Source organism: Aedes aegypti, chromosome 2 (genome assembly GCF_002204515.2).
Source record: "Aedes aegypti strain LVP_AGWG chromosome 2, AaegL5.0 Primary Assembly, whole genome shotgun sequence".
Taxonomy (NCBI): Eukaryota; Metazoa; Arthropoda; class Insecta; order Diptera; family Culicidae; genus Aedes; species Aedes aegypti.
This window is the reverse complement of record NC_035108.1, coordinates 62,081,324-62,098,924: the sequence shown is the minus strand read 5'-3', so window position 1 is coordinate 62,098,924 and position 17,601 is coordinate 62,081,324. Positions and strand designations below refer to the sequence as shown.

Below are 17,601 nucleotides of genomic sequence, written 5' to 3'. Positions count from 1 at the left end.
TTGTATGTAATTTCTTAACAAAGGACTATTGATCTACACACAAATTTTCTGGCCATCAATATTGTACCAATATGGACTAGCTGTTGTAATACAAGCAAAAAGGCTCAACAGAGGATTCAAAACAAACTTTTGATGGTGATTCTCAACCTGCCTCCCTGGTGTATATCTAATGAATAACATAAAATATCCAATGTTGAAACAATTTAGTAAATGTCAAATTTTTTCTTTCTATCTTCATTATTGAGATTTTCAGTCATAGGCAGCTTTTTGTCATATAGATAAAAATTTCGAATAAAATTATAAAAAAGTTTAAAAAAAAAAATCGTTGAAATTTCCTATTGTTATGATGAGTGCTACATTTATTGATGTTAATTAGAAAAAAAAACCTATCTTGTCAGGTCAATTCAATTCACACACTTCACAATTCTGATATGATACAAACGAAGAAATTTAAAAAATAAGAAAAATCAAGTATATGTTGAAGCTATAAGTTCCCCTATCATCATGATTCTTTTGCCAACGGGGGTATTTGAGTTTAATCTCTGGTGAACATTTCAAAAGTACCACACATAGTCCTTATCTTACCGAAGAAAGTGCAGTTTCATCTGTTTCACGAGAAACCTTTATGTTTTCCTGCTTTCCCCCATCAAACATAGTATGGCCGATAAAGTTGCCTCCCATTCAGCAACAAAACCGCTTCAATTTCCGGGAGGGTGTATTATCCATTCTCAGCCATTGAAGTCTCTTATGACTAATAAAAAAAAGCATGGCAGACGCTCGTTTCCTTCGATCCCGAGAAGGTGTTGCCATTCGAGACATGAAATTTCTTTTTACACACCTAAGTATAACAGGCACCGGCCAGTCATTGTACAAGGGAACGGACCTATAAAGGAAAACTAAAAGCCGTAGTCGGGTCGTCTTTCAGACCGTTGAGGTTACCTATAGAAAAACATCCACGTGTACACGCCGAACAAACCAGGATAAGCTTTTGGGATTATAAGAAGCGAAAAGCTGCGTTTTTAAGCTGGTTTAAAATATTTTCTCCGGAGGATTATTTGTACAACAATTTTTATTCTCAAGCTGGATTAGATTTAAGCACGCTGCCAAGCCTAAGCAGAAGCTGGTTGGAGTTGAAATTTGGTTAAGGTGCAAGAAAATATGAAGCAAATGTCAAAAATGAAAAAGCAGTTTTCGTCCTTGAAATAAACAAATTGGAAAAAATAAAAACACACAGCCTTTTTATTTTGCAAATAAAACAGCTGTGTGTTTTAATTTTTTTATATTTGTCGATTTTAACGGCGAAAACTGTTTTTTCACTTTTGACATTTGCTCCCTTTTTACTTGGGCCTTAAGGTTTTAATTTATCTCTCGCTCTCGGACTGCGTTAAATTTGCTGCTGGCTCATTTACGATAATCATAATAGTACCTGTACGTTTCGTCCCACGGCCGGAAGTTCTTGTGATCGTATGCTCCGTAGCCGCCGTATCCACCGAAAGCTCCATAGTAGCGATCTGGAACAGGGTTTTATCAGCGTAACGAAGCGTGGTTAATTTATCGAACCTAGCCATGCGGTGATTCGTTTAGCGTAATTATCAGAAAAAAAAACAAATTTTAAACGCTAGTTTGTTTATATAGTTAAGCTACACCTCTCTAGACCGTTTGTAGAAAAAAAATTCAATGTATTTTCGATGTGTTTCAATGTCAAAAATCGTCTTTTAATGTTAAGTGAAATAATACTGAACAATTCAATTTCGCTAAATGTTACCATAATTTTTGTTCCTTTGAAAAAAAATATCGTTAGACGAAATTTTGTGTGAGGTTTAACAGTTTTTAAATGCGTATTCGTCAAAATAGTAGTTTTTTCAGTAAATTACACAGCGGAACACGTTTTTGTCTCAAACACCAATATACCATTTTTTACATACCGTTTTGTCTCAAATTCCGAACAGACTCATATTCCGAACACTCACTTTTTGTATGGCGATTTGATTGAAATGTTTCGCTGAAATATGTCACCAAATAGCAAGGAAATTACAGTCAATTGAAATTCAATTTTAACGTCTCCAATATAATTTATACCGCGGGAGTCGTGATGATTCTCTAGTTTGAGACCAGAAGAACTAGCTCAGATAAATTTATTTGCGAAATTGTTCATTTGAATACGATTTATTCGTGCTGTTCAGAATTTGAATCAAGGTGTTCGGAATATGAGACAGAATCAACACAGTGTTCGGCATTTGAATCAAAATGTTGTTCAATACTTTTACGTAAAAGCAATACCGTAATTCGGGGTGTAGTTGATCAGTGGGGAGAAGTTGATCATTCGCGTACCCACATGTTTAAACTGTCAAGAGAGCTATGATTCGATTTCAATTAGCACAATTTCTGTGACCCCGTATTACCTGATGGCTGCTCTTAATGTTCCTTAGTTCCGTTCATTGGCGTAGCTAGGATTTTTTCCTGGAGGGGGCCTAGAGGGGGCCTAGAAAATTCTTGATTTATCGATTTTCGCAAATTTCGTAGTTTGCGAAAATTTGCGTTGATTTTATTTGTTTGTGTTTTTTTCTCATATCAGCTATTATCTCTGAATATCAGTAATGCTTGTAAATTACAATTTTCATTACGGAAAATTCGACACGAATGCCACACGTCTGGTAAAGCGTCCTAAATAAATATTAATAATAATAATATTTACGGCAAATATCAATTCTTTGTCTAATCCAGTAAAAAAATCCTTCAAGAATTTTTCCAAAGAACTCATGAAGAATATCTTGAAGTTCTTGCACAAACTTTTCAAGTATCGGGGTCTCTTCATGAACTATTTTCGTACTTTTCCAGTGCAAGAACGCCTTTACCAGTTTTCACTCAGTTTTTGCTGCGACCCCCACGGAATAAGTAGTTATTATTAAACAGATTTTTCCCGGAGTTTCTTTAGGCTTTATAATCTGGAATTTTCCGAAGAAACTGTATCAAATTGCTCAACAGACATCAGAATTTTAAACATTTCTCCATGAAGCTAAACTACGTACTTATCACACATAAATTTTAATTGTTGAAAATATCATTAAGTTGTTCATTAATAATGTATTGAGGAGTTTCTGGAAATACTTAGGATTTCTCCAAGAAATATTACAATAAATACTACCAATTATGTTTTTCGGCTACGCAGTCTTAATTTTTACAACGGCTTATTTATTTGCCCGACGTTTCGACACGGGAATTGTGTCTTCCTCAGGGGGTAAATATTGTTGTCGTTTGTAGTCTTACGCCGAAAAACATAATTGATTACAACCATACAGTCGATTCCCCACCAGCTCATAAATACTACCAAAATTGTGTTCAAAAATCTCTCTGAAATTCTTAAAGTCAGGGTGTCGACTACCTGGAAAAACCTGGAAAGTCAGGGAATGTCAGGGAAACCAATTTTTGACCTGGAAAGTCAGGGAATTTCACTACAGGTCAGGGAAAATTATCTACCAATACTATATTACAGCATCAAACGTGTTGATTATCTGCAAATTATTGAATACGATAAATTTGTTAGACGAAATGGGTAATCAATCTTAGCTATTAACCATTGATAAAGCGCTGTTATGTATGGTAAAGTAAACTATATTTTAATATCTATAAAAAAATCCTCGGAATTTCGAATTTTGAAAATGTGATGAATAAGGTTCCAAGCGCTACTTTAGGATTTTCATTAGGAGCTTTCCTATACTGGTGTTTAGAATCGCAGAATGAACACAAAAAATTCCCCAGATATTCTGGAGATTCTTCTGAAATTCTCCTTAAGTGATCAATCTACGATTCTTTGCAATTTGTTATGTCTGGATCATCCCCGCTATCATAAATTTAATTTAATTGACAATTTCATCGAAGGTTTACCGAATTCTTGTTAGTCAAAATTTTAGTGCTTTTCCCTTACTCCAAGATTTTTAAGAATCCAGAAATTCTCTAAATAGAATTTCTGCTATGATAGATTGAAATTTTGTGAAATTTCATGAAGATACTCTTTGAAGAATCGATTATTGAGTTCTTGGAGCAGTTCCTCACAGCATTGCTGGAGGCACGACAAAAAAATTGAGACTCTTGAAAAAATCTTCCTTAGTATTCTTGAAGAAATATTCGCATTAGTTTATGGAGGAATAAAGTAAGATTATGAAATAGCATAAAGTAATAGTTTATGAAATAGCATCTTCTTATATTAAACAAATACATATAGAGAAAAACATTGAGAATTTGAAATCTTGAAGATTTTAATTGAGTATGATTAGTAAGTAGATGACTCAGGATTTTCTGGGTATCTACTCAGGTTTCAATATTTTTTGTTTCATACGAATCTTTAAGCTTTGAAAGAAAACACTCAAGTGATCAGTTTAATCATACTAGCTTTCAAACACGCTCTAGAAAATTATCTAACAATTGTATTCGAGTAAGGTGAAAGCCTTTGCTAAACTGAGCGAAACCTTTTTCTTTATACGACCCATTACGGTCCAAATAAAGACCTTAATTTTCCTTGTAGTTGCTCAAAATTTGACGGCACTTGAAGTAATACATCAAAATCTAGAATGTCGTAGAAAGTGTACTGCGATATGTCAAACTTGGTAAACAAAATGTAGCGCTGGGCCCGACAACTATATTTTTATTTCGTCTTTAAACCAAATTCAGTACTCTGAAATGTTTCTGAAAAATTACTGGAAGGTCGGGGAAAGTCAGGGAATTTTATTCTCCAAATTGAGTCGACACCCTGTAGAGGATTGCTTGAAAAATTCACAGCAAAAATTATTGATCCTCTTTTGATTTCTCCTAATATTCCACAAGGTTTTCATAAATAATGACATAAGATTTAACTGGGAAAATGTTCTTAGTGATTTCTCAGAGAAGTTTTCAACAAATCTATTTGCATTTTTTCAAAGAAAATTGTCTAAGTGTTTCTATAGATTTATCTAAAAATCATTTTGATATTCATCCCCGAATTCCTTACCCATATTTTTTCAATTCAATCATTTCAAAGTTTTTAGTGGAATTGATTCAGCTATTCTTTCATAAACTCTTCCGTGCAAATATTCAGAAAAATTTCGAAAAATTTGTTCAGAGATTTCTCTTTTTTTTTTATTATTAAAGTTCAAATTGAATGAGGAAAAATATTGAACTCTTATCGGGAAACTCAAGAATTAATCGTAGAATTTTTGGAACTTTCTGACGTCCTGACGATGTTACTAACAGAAAAAGCTTTGGCGTTTTTTGTAGGATTAACTACAAAAAATCTTGTTAATTTTTATCGTCTTTATAATAGACAATGGTTTATGTTAAAACAGATGGAATTTTTATGAAGGTGTTTGCTTACATTTTAGAAAATGTTTCGTTTTAGAAAATGAGGAATTCCTTATGGATTTTAAGAAATCAGGAGCCATACGTATAAGAACTCTGAAAATTTTTAAAACTCCTGGAATTCATTTTTCTCCTTCAGATTCTTTAGAATGTTGCTTTTTGGAGTACGAATTTTTGTACGATGGAGCTCCATCAGATTTTTCATAATTGAGCCAAAAAGCCTCTAGGAATTCCGCCTTGAAAATGTACAAGAATTCAATTCCAGAATATATATTTTTTGCAGAATTTATAAAACAATTTCTGAAACATTGTTTTAAGGAAGATCTTCACAAATTTCTTAATTAATCCCTGTCCAGTTATTTTGCTAGATTGCTAATTTCGGAAGTAAAAATATGCCTGGGATTTTTGTTAGAATTTTTGTTATTTTAACTACTAACGGTACATGTTTTATAACAACTGGTGATATAAAAACATCATATCAGGGTAACACATTCTGTTATAATCTTGTTTCTTCCGTCTGGTCGGGTACCCAATATGAAGGAATTTGGCAGAATCAACGATTATTTAGAAAAAAAAATTTAGGGCAAAGTTTGAACTTTTTCAAGGTTTAGCAATTTTTACCAAATCTCAATACTACTGACTACTCAATGACTACTTTCTAAAAGATTTGAAGCAAAAGGTATAAACCACTCTTCGATATACATTAACGAATTTGATCACTAAAATTCTTGAGACTGTGAAAAACTTACTTGGTAAAACGTAGTTTAGAGATAAATTAAAAAGTTCATTCATACGAAATTATTTAAAAAAATGAAGCGAAAACAGAGAAAGCACATATTGCTGGAATCAAAAATTATGACCGATTTTTTTACTTTTTTTGAAGCCTTAGGTAAGTTCGAAATTCTTTGAAGAGATATGTTTTGAGTAAGGCCTAGTTTTTCGCCAATAATTGCAGCTATTTTACGTCTTAGAAGTTCCTTTAGTAATTTTGCCTATTTATTTCTTTGCCGAGACCTTTTTTATCAATGCATTTTTTAAAGAAATCTTATGGGGACAATCATCATCACCGGACACCTCGATCAGGGCACCCTCCAACAACACAGGAAATCGTAATTCAGTTAAAAGGCTACACTATGCTAGAACATTTGAAATAATACGGTTCGCCCTACTCAGACAATCTGAATTTAAGGAACCGATTTTCTAGGATACTGACGCTTTTTAGTATCACAGTATTTTGAAACGGAGATGTCGAGCGACAGCAGGACGATTAATTTTTCAATGGTCGCACAATTCAACGAATTCAGAACCGCCACACTAATGCTGTGAACGACAAGCTAGGTTTTCCCACTATTATTGAACAAAATAAAAGAACGTAACTACTGAAGAATGTTTATCAATAGATTCAGAAGATTTTACTTCACTTCAGAGTTATGTAAACATTTTTTTTTTCATATATATTTTCATTCAAAATTCTGGAGGGGGCCTGGAAGACTCTGGGGGGGGGCCTGGAAGACTCTGGGGGGGGGCCAGGCCCCCCCTGTTCCTACGCCAATGGTTCCGTTTGACATTCAAGATAATTATACCATGGAAAAACAGATTTTTTATGAAATGTTTGATGAACTGTTGAAGGGTTCTTCTCCAAACAATCGACTATTGACAAGCCTATATAAAGACGCCATATAAATAAACTGTTTCATACATTTCAGATATATTCTGTGAATCCAGTTTTGAAATTGCTTAGTGGATAAACAATCATTTTCTGAGTAAAAAATGTGTATTTTTGTGCGCGAGTTGCTAAGTTCAAAGAAAATTGCATACCTTTAGGCGTTTAATGTGGTGTGTTCTGTAATTTACAACATTAAAATTTAAAATTGACCGATAAATCATTAAGTTGTAAGATTTTTGGGACTTGGTCCAGATTCAGTGACCCCAAATTTAGTGAATAGCATATCTCTTTATTTTAGGAAACTTATCGCAATAATTAATCAACTTCACCCCGGAATCAACAACTTCACTTTTCGACTTTTTCATAATGTTTTTGTTATTAAGTGAACATTTCGTCGAAATTTCGTTTGTATAATTCGATAGACATCCAACCAGTACATGTTTTAAAATTATTTGGATAATAATACATGTATTTTACTAGCAGTTACAGAACAGAATCGCTCGAAAGTGATCAATTTCACCCCATTTTACGGTACTAAAACTAATTAAATCAACATTATTATCGGCACACCCACCAGCTAACAGTTAGGCTTTGCGAAGAATTTAAAATTTACACAAATATCAACTAATTTATGCCAATCAGCTGCATTTGAAGTCGCTGCTGGCCTTAAGTGTTCGGAATATGAGTCAAAACGGTAACTAAGGGTTGCTGAATGCCGTTTTCAAAAATATCATAGCAGTTTTTCAGATGTTAGCCGTGGAAAATGCAAAATTTGACTCTTTTACAGCTTGTATAGCAATATTGCTGTTAATTTTGCCACAAAATTCAAACTTCATGTGTATAACAATTATCAAAAATGTTTTTGAGATTGCATCCTGCCAAGTTTGGGAATTGGCTACGGTTAGGTTAGCTCAGATCAATCTTCAGCATAAAAGAACAGCAACGATCAATCTTTGCAGACTTATGCAAAATGGCGCTAGTTCATGAACCCTACTTTCGTAGATGGAACTTCTACAGTCAAACCTCCATGAATGAGTCGATATTGAAGGGACCATCGACTCATGGAAATATCGAGTCATGGAATAGCTTTTTTTTGAAAAGCTGTTTGAAGGTACCATCACAGTAACCATGGTTTTCTGTTTTTAGTATGGTTCCATGAGTCGATATCGAGTAATAGAACATCGACTCATGGAGGGTTGACTGTATCTAGGTAACCGTGTGGATCCATGTCCCGCGCACGTTAAATGCTCCCAGTGAGCTATTTGCCCTTTGAAGGAAGCACCACACTAGACAACGGACTATGTAGCATGCAACGCCCAGTGGCACAGTCGGAAAACATTCCTTTCGAAAAGTTTTACGGCCTGAGGCGGGAATCGAACCCACACTCCTTAGCACGATGCGGCTAAATGCCTTGGTGACACTAACCGCACGGCTACGAAGCCCACAATGACCATCCCCAACGGATGACTTCAAACGAGTTGTCGTACAATGTGTAACAAAAGGCCTTCCGCTGATTGTGGGCAGTGATGCCAATGCTCATCACATCATCAGGAGCAGCTCAGATATCAATTTGAGAGGCTCCAGTCTGATGGAATACTTAAGTAGTACAGACCTTGGATTACTTAACATAGGCAATCGCCCAACCTTCATGGTTTCTAATAGAGAAGAAGTGTTAGACATAACGCTCTGCTCGAATAGAATCAGTCACGAGTTGACGAATTGGCATGTATCCGATGAGGAATCATTATCTGATCATCGCTACATCTTCTTTGAACATTCAAATGTAACTGCGAAGACTTTACGTTTTAGGAATCCTCGGTCAACAAACTGGGAACTCTATATTGAATTGGTTGCGACCAAATTTCATGGATATTCTCTGTCCATTGAAAATCCAAGTGATCTGGATGATGCCGTTGATAATACGGCATCCTACATTATGGAAGCTTTTGAAGAAGCATGTCCTCTGCGGTCTGTGAAGACTACAAGAGGGACCCGATGGTCTAATTCCGATCTGACTAGACTCAGGAAACAATGTAGAAGGAGTTGAAACAGACGCCGTTCAGCTGGATCAGAGTCGTTCAAGTCGGCTCGCAAGGCTTACAAAAAGGCTCTTCGTTCTGCTGGAAAAACTTTGTACAAATGTTTCCAGTTTGAGTGAAGTCAGTCGGCTGAACAAAATCCTTGCAAAATCTAAGGATTTCCAAGTGAACGGAAAGTGCTTATCTAATGGTGAGTTTACTTCTTTTGATGAAGAAGTTTTAGAATGTTTATTCGATACACACTTCCCCGGATGTGTCGACATAGCATCTACGGATGAACCAAATGTCTTTTCATGTAGTTACGAGTCTCTGGCTTCGGCTCTCAGTATCGTAATTACTGAAAAGATTCATTGGGCAATTAATAGTTGTGCTCCTTTCAAATCTCCAGGAGCGGATGTGATTTATCCTGTTCTGCTCCACAAGGGATTTGAGTTTATCAAACATGTTTTCAAAAAGCTACTTGTAAGCAGTTTTGCTACCGGGTACATTCCCAGATCCTGGAATAAAACATCTATTGTTCTTTTTACGGAAAGACGAGACCGCGATGGAATTCGACCTTTACGTCTTTTTGGCACTGAGATTAATGTAAACGATCAGGTAAAGTATGTCGGAGTCGTTCTAGATTCCAAACTTTCTTGGGCACCTCACATTGATTTCAGAGTCAAAAAAGCTTGCATGGCCTTCGGTCAATGCCGGCGAACCTTTGGTGAAACTTGGGGCCTCGCACTCAAATATATCAAATGGATTAACACAACAGTTGTTCGACCAATATTGGCATATGGATGTGGTGGCACAAGGACGAAGTGAGAACAATCCAATCAAAATTGGGCAATCTCCAAAGGATGTGCTTGATGGCGATGTCTGGTGCGTTCTCTACAACTACCACAGCAGCGCTCGAGGCCCTTTTCGACGTTGCGCCACTACACATTTATCTTAAACAAGAAGCATTTTCTTGCTCTTACCGTTTATGGGTACTGGATCTACTGGACAAAAAATCCAGTGAATCGTAGATCTACACACACTTCGTTGTTTCCACTTTTGGTGAATTGGGACAAAATTGTCCTTGCTCCAAATGATCTCACAATTGCTTTTCACTTTCCTTACAGGACATTTATCACACAATTCCCTTCACGGGAAGAGTGGACGTCTGGCTATTTGGAAAGAAGTATATCAAACAATATAGTATGTTACACTGATGGCTCCCTTCTTGAAGGTAGAGCTGGTGCAGGAGTATATTCTCGTGAGTTATGCTGAATCAGTTTTACTCACTTGGTAGAAACTGCACCGTTTTTCAGGCGGAAATATTTGCTCTTATGTGTGGAGTGCAATCAGCACTTCAACAGCGCGTAATGGGTAAAGTCATATACTTCTGTTCAGATAGTCAGGCTGCTATAAAAGCTCTCGCTTCGGCCAACTCAGGGTCGAAGCTTGTTAGCGCATGTCGAACTCAAATTGAGGAACTGAATTCATTCAACTCTGTAAATCTTGTATGGGTACCTGGCCATTCTTCCATCGCTAGCTCGCGATGGATCATCGCATGACTTCATTGGCCCTGAGCCTGCTATTCCAATTTCGAAGTGCTGGGTGAAGCTTCAGATAAACTCTTGGGCGGCAACTCAGCACAAGCAATATTGGAATAGTTTGGAGTCGTGTCGTCAAACAAAATTGTATATAACTGAGCGAGCCATCTCCAAGGGTGGCGAAGTATTTAACAAATCTGTCAAAGCAGAATTGCAGTCTCTTGGTCAGAGCGTTGACAGGCCACTGCCGACTCAACTATCACATGGCAAATATTCAGCGTGCTGACTCGTTTGTGTGTGATAGTTGTGACTCCGATTATGGAACTTCGTATCACCTGATATGTAACTGTCCAGTTTTTGCGCAAATGCGATTCCAATTACTTGGTAAACACTTATTAAGTGAAACTGAATTCAGAAGCCTAGATCTTCAGGTCATTCTGTTATTATTAACCCGCTGTGGTAATGAGCTACAGGCTCTCTTTAAGCTCATGCGTTTTGCAGTGCCCTTTTTAGGGCGCTGTTTGAACCCATTGTGGTATGGAGCTACCTGCTCTCATTTGGCTTATGCGATCTTCTCTCTTCAAGGGACCCCACTCCTATTTCCTCCCATGTTTCCCTTCCCTTTTCTCTCCCATCGGGTAAATGATAAAATAGGCTCAAATATGGCGATGGCACAAATCTCATCAGAAGGCTGGCTCCCCGTATATAGAAAGATCTGTACCAGTTAACCTTAAATAAATTGTTGATGAAGTATTACAAATTTCAAACCATGCATTAGGTATATCGTGCAAAAGTTTTTTAGTCATTTGTGTTTTTATCATTATACAGCCATTTAAAAATAAGCTTTGGACTAAATTTCCGTTCGACCAAACGTCATTCGACCAGATGTCGTCCGACGAAACAACAGATTTTTGACTATGTAAATGTTCATTCGATTAAATGTGCCTTCGACCAAACATCATTCAACCATACGTCATTCGACCAAATATCATTCGCCCAAGTGTAGTAAATCCCTTATTTTCATCTACACAATTACTAAAGAATCGGATTTGCAAAAATCTTGCATTGTTAGGTGTTAAATTGGCAAACTATTTAAGAAACCAATAATTCTTTATTACTTTTACTCGAACCATTGCTGGAATCTCTTTCAGAATCAGCAAAACAGCCAGACTTGAGTCTATCAGCAGGACTGTGGGGAAATTTCCGACAAAAAATTACGAAGTGATCATTAAAAGTTTTCTGCAAAAATTCTTGATGAATAACTGATAAAGTTTCTTAATAGTGTGACGGCCGTTAGCTTAGCTTAGCTTAGCTTAGACTGACTACACATATCAATGGTTGCTATTCCATGATTGACCGAAGTCAGTGAAAATGCACAAAGAATCAACTAGAAGTTCGGCTGGGATTGGCCATAATCTTCTTCAATGTGCATAATTCAGTGCCTCTATTTATACATGGTCAATAACGGCGCCGGCCACGTCCTTGCAGTCAGGTGGGATTGGAGGAAGGAATGTTAGTGTGTAACCTTTGCTATTTGGAGACCGTGTTTGCCTCTGCATCTCCACAAAGGTTACTGGGAAGGATGTTTGTTAATGGGAAGGATCGTTGGGTCAAAGGATTCACTTTGATAAGTGATTAGACCATGATAAATAGTTTTTTGTCAAATATAAATATGCTTTTATGAAAATATAATATTTTCATTTGATATGAACAATTTCTATGTAAAGGAAAATTATGCCGACACTTGAGGTGACGAACCATTCAAAGTTTGTTGAACAAATATCTAAATGTAACATTCCTACAGCTGTCAAGACGAAAGCATGTGTTATTATATTTTACTTATTTGAAAAGAAACAAAAACTCGATTGGCTGGAACATCATAGAACACTCTTATTCTTATGCCGACACCTACAGTGGCGAACCATCCAAAGTTTGTTGAATAAAGTGAACCTTTCGCAAGTCTACACTTGCAGTGTCGAACCATTCAAAGTTTTTTTTTATAATTACAAAAATAAAGATAAAAAGAAAGGGGTGTTTTGAAAACAAAAAATGTTAAACATAAATAATTCATGAATTAGAGTTTATGTCGACACTCACAGTGACGAACCATTCATAGTTTGTTGAAAAATCATATTTACGTCCTACCGCTGTATCGATTAAATGTGCAGTCATACATATTTTATAGATTAGAAATAGTAGCATGGAACGAGCTCACCAATTGATCCGTCATCCTTGACTGAGCAACAACAATCCACATTCAGCTTAACTTGTTTGCTCGGCTATATAAAAGCACTCAGAGAAAATAGGCGCACGACCCGAGAGGGAAAACAACTGACGACTACTCGGGCTTTCTTGACGCACTGCCAAGGAGCAATCGTCAAGGTCGAAGATCAAACAGAACTAACCGATCGCGGCACTTTTTCACTTTACTCGACCGACGCGCGACATGTTTGATCCTGACTTGTCACCCGCTCCCGCAGAAGCAAGCGTCAAGGTCGGAAGATCAAACAGAACTCTCTTAATAGTGTGACGGCCGTTAGTTGGAAAAATAATTGTAAAAAGTTCCTGATCTTCGTATTTTAAACTTTCTGCTTGTGCACAATGCCAAAATAAAAAGTGCACTATTGTTAGATGCTTTCTTCACGAGATTAGGGCAATCTTAAAAGTTGGATTTAAAACTGCTTCACCTTAAGAAGTAACTAATTGAACTACAAAAGATGTTTGACAAGATTCTTAGTGGACTTAGCAGACTACAAATGATGGGCTTTAAGACATTTGGTCCAAGGAAATTTGGTCGAATGACGTTTGGTCGAATGTCGCTCGGTCGAAAATACATTTGATCGAATGGACGTTTGGTGGAATGACTAGAACATTCAGTCGAAAGATTATTCAATAAGTAATGGTTGATCGAAACACCGTTTAGTTCAAGAGATATAAAACCGACTAGATTTTCTGCACAATAGATGGTCTTAAGTTTATTTTGGAAAAATATAGTTTTCATCAAAAGTTAATCACGAATCTATCTACATGATAATTGTTACCTACGCATTACAATGTGAATATATGAGATAAATTATACTTGAAAACGTTCTTTTTTTTGGCAATTTTTGAATGGCGGGCCTTCCAATTAAGTTAAATTTAACCCAAACTTGAAGAAGTTCAAAAAACAATTGTATCTGTTTGATGCTCAACGTTTCAAAAACAAAAATATGTTGACATTGATATTCTTTCAAAATATCATCATTCTTTCGAAAACAAAGATCCTCTTAAAAATTCTCGTCACTCAGTTGTTGCAATACTTAACATTGTTAAATTGATTATTCTTTCAAAATGTCATCATTTTCTTATATACAACTGCTGATCTTTGACCAATGACAACTTCCAGAGTGATTGCCCAGAACCTTTATTACCTGTCAAGTTGGTAATAAGAATTTGAAATGCGGGGATCAAACCTGATACAGATGTTCATTGAACAATGTTGTCACCTTTGAGTGTCTGTATACAGTCAGTAACAAAATTTAGTAACCAAATGCTGTTTTTACAAACAAAATGCTCAAGTTTGCGGATATGTATCTCAGCTTGTGATTGTACGAATTGGCTGAAAATTGGTTGACGAACTACAAACAACCTGAAGTTTTGTTTGTGATAAATTCATTAAATTGCATTTATTTTTCAAAGAGATTCAGAGAATTGTTCAAAGATAAAAGTAAGTAACCTAGAGATTTTTTAATTTCATTCGTGAACAGTGCGTTCTGCAAATTTGTGTAACTTCTGAAAATGAAAAATTTTTGCCGTACAAACCATCCACCCTCAACTTACCGTTTTTGAGTGCAATTGAAAAATCTCTTAGTTACTTACTTTTGTCTTTGAGCAATCCTCTGCATCTTTTTGGAAAATGAATGAAATTTATTGAATTCATCACAAACAAAACTTCATTTCCGCAAACTTGAGTATTTTGTATTGAAAAACAGCATTTGGTCACTATGTTTTGTCACTGACTGTATAATGTATAGTAGTAGAATAAAGGCGCCAATTTTGATGGCCATGGTCTTTGGGCCACGATTTTGACGAAGTCTACTCATGGTGAATATTGTTGTGACCATGACTTCCAGCTTCAATTTGAGATCAGCAAGTCGCGATGCAGCTGAACAAGCCTGAATGATAAAAATTACATCAAGTAACGTCAACCACGCAAAGGGTCTTGGTGATCAACTGGAATCCCAAAATATCAGTCGTCACATATTGAAGGCTTGAAGATTGATCAAAAAATTTGGTACACCAATGCAGATTTCTTGCCCTCTATTATGTTGTCTTTTCTTTTTAAATGACTCAATCACTGTGTATTATCGTCATAACGTCCATTTGACCACTTGTGCTTTCGACCAAACGTCATTCGATCTAATGTCATAGATTCCAAATCATGTTAGCAGAATTCTTGCATACAAACACGCGTATGAGAAATCGAGGGGGCTCAATCAATCATTCCATCTCATTTCCACCCTCATGAAACCTCATGCAACAAAAGCTAAACAGCTTACGAAAGTGGTTTAGATGCGATCTTTCGGGTGTGCCTGCCAAGGATATCTGTTGATTCATATTAAGATCTTTTGAAGGCATCCATAAATATAAATTCTAGATCTATTACTAGCGATCCACAGGTTCTTTGTAGAACATCGAAGGAACTCGCAGTTCAAATAAGGTTGGGAGCTACTGAATTAGTGAATGTTTTGTATGAAGTAGACGAATTTAAATTCGTTTCTTATCATATTCACGGTTTCCTTTCAAAAATGTTAGCACTTGCAAAGATTAATTTATTATGCCTGTACTTATATTTCAGAAGGTCTTTTTTCATTCGCTCACTCTCAACTAGATAAAGATTTTCTAGCTTTTTTTCGGTTGATCAACCATGAAAGCAAAAGTTATAGGAGTTATCAAATTTGAAAAAAGGGTTTAAAGCTTCCAGTTTTTATCAAATAGACAAAAACGCCTGAAGCGTACACACCAAAATCTATGGTGAAACATGCCTCTGTGTATGAAAAATAGGAAAAAGTACAATTAACCCTCAATGAGTCAATTCCCATGACGCAAAATCGCCTCATAAGAGAATCATACTAGGAGTAAAATTCCACTGTTAATATGATGGGCTTTCGTAGCTTGAATTTTGATAAACCTCAATTGCAAACAATTTAAAGCTTTAGAAGACGATTTTTGACTTTTAAATACATCGATAATTAATGTACTAAAAATCAATGCATTATGGTTATGCATTTAAAAGGGTGTAACTCAAACTTTTCCTAACGCATTCACTGTGGAACACGTTTTTATCTCAAACAATGTTCATAATTCTTTCGACGCAAAAAAGTTAATTTTGGTGTGAAAAAATATTGTATTTTGCCATACAAGAGATAAAAAACTGGTGGTGGATTAGATCATAAAAAAGTGATTTATCACACTTTGAATTTCATGTGAGCATCAATGGAACCAGTGTTTTATACAACGTTAGCGACCTGTAGCTAAAAAATTGTGACGTGCTGGAACATTTCTGAGAATGGCATCAGATTCAACAACCCATAAGAGACACATAATTTGATCCTTGAGACACACAAAAATGTAATTTTTGTTACGTTGTGTTTTTTTTTTATAATATCTGTGCAGTGGTGTAGATTAACTATATAAACTAACTAACTTTAAAGTTTTGATGGCTATTTTTTCTGATAACATCCGCTAATGAAGCACCGCATTACCCGGCATTTACCTCGGTTGTTGTAGTTGCTGAGACCTCCGCGGGCAGCCGTCATGTACTGCTCGTAAAGTGGATCGAGATTATCGTAGCCATTACCGCGGTATCCGTAGCCTCCGACACCACGCATTCCTCCCGTTTCCGTTGCTGGTGGATAGTATCCGCCACTGGGCATTCGCTGCTCGCCACGGTTATCGTAATAGCCACGCGTCGACATCGGATAGTATCGGTCATCGTAACGGTTCATGGGGCTCATCTGGTACATGTAGCGATCGTCGTAGCTGCAATGGTAAAGATGATTAGATAGAGCTTCCCTCGTATTAGCAACATATTTCAGAAAAAAAACAGTGGAATAAAGGCTGAAAAAGTTAGAATAACAAACTAAACTGGCACTGGCGTAGCTATGATTTTTACTTGGAGGGCCTAGGAAGAACCAAGCGTGTTCTGGTGTCGCTGATGTAATATCTATCGTAATAAACATGGTTTTCACGAATTTCGTAGTTTTCATGCATTTTTAATTAAATATTGTACATTTTTATAATGTCCACAAATCAATGGTTATTTAGTCTCAAAAAGCTTTGCCAATTCAGTAATCTTTATAGGTTTTTTTTGCTATCTTTATTGAAGAGATTTTTAGCCCAGACGAAGTTCCTCTCGGGAACAACGGCTTTACTTCCCTTCCGAAGGAAGTCGTCACTATAACTTTTTTTTGTCATAGGTGACTACCTCGGGGAAGGGAATATTTATAAGTTTCAATATTCAATATGGATGACATTGAGTGCTAACAAGTTGTACGTCCTCGGATTCCTTGAAGAATTTCCTTCTGCAAATTTCTTTAACAGTACTTCCATAAATTTCTTCAACTTCTTTGACAGTGTAATTTTACTTATTCAATACATCTTACATGTTTTTTTTTTCAGATTTGTTTTATGAACTACCATGATTTAAAAATTCTATGAAATTCTCAACAGTGATTTCTTTAATATTATCGTTAGAAATACGAAATTATTCGGGGAGGTCTCATTCAGATTTCTCCAACAATCTACGAGTTTCTTAAATTTTTTCAGAAGCTATTAAAAATCCATCGCAGAGTTCGTCCAGGAAATCTTTTGTTTTTTTTTCTGAGGGTTACGAATCATTTGGGCGAATACCGTGCTTATGACCTGCAAGATTCTGGGGCTGGCCTCCCTCCCTATCTCCCTAGTCTTATACCAACGCAAACTAGCATGAAATTTGCCCATATCTATTGATAATTCGCTCGTTGATTAATTACCCAATCGAAATTCTGAATAGGTCCACGAGACC

General features: G+C 36.2%; 1 protein-coding gene across 9 annotated transcripts in view; it reads right to left on the bottom strand.

Moving 5' to 3' along the window:
• Nucleotides 1-17,601, bottom strand: part of LOC5577554 (trithorax group protein osa) — a 194,547-nt gene that overhangs the window by 83,096 nt on the left and 93,850 nt on the right. For all 9 annotated transcript variants that reach the window (XM_021840980.1, XM_021840984.1, XM_021840986.1 and 6 more), the window contains 2 exons: nt 16,312-16,577; nt 1,427-1,511 (listed from right to left, as the gene is read on the bottom strand). In XM_021840980.1, coding sequence (XP_021696672.1) covers nt 1,427-1,511; nt 16,312-16,577 — 351 coding nt within the window. The remainder of the gene's footprint in view (nt 1-1,426; nt 1,512-16,311; nt 16,578-17,601) is intronic.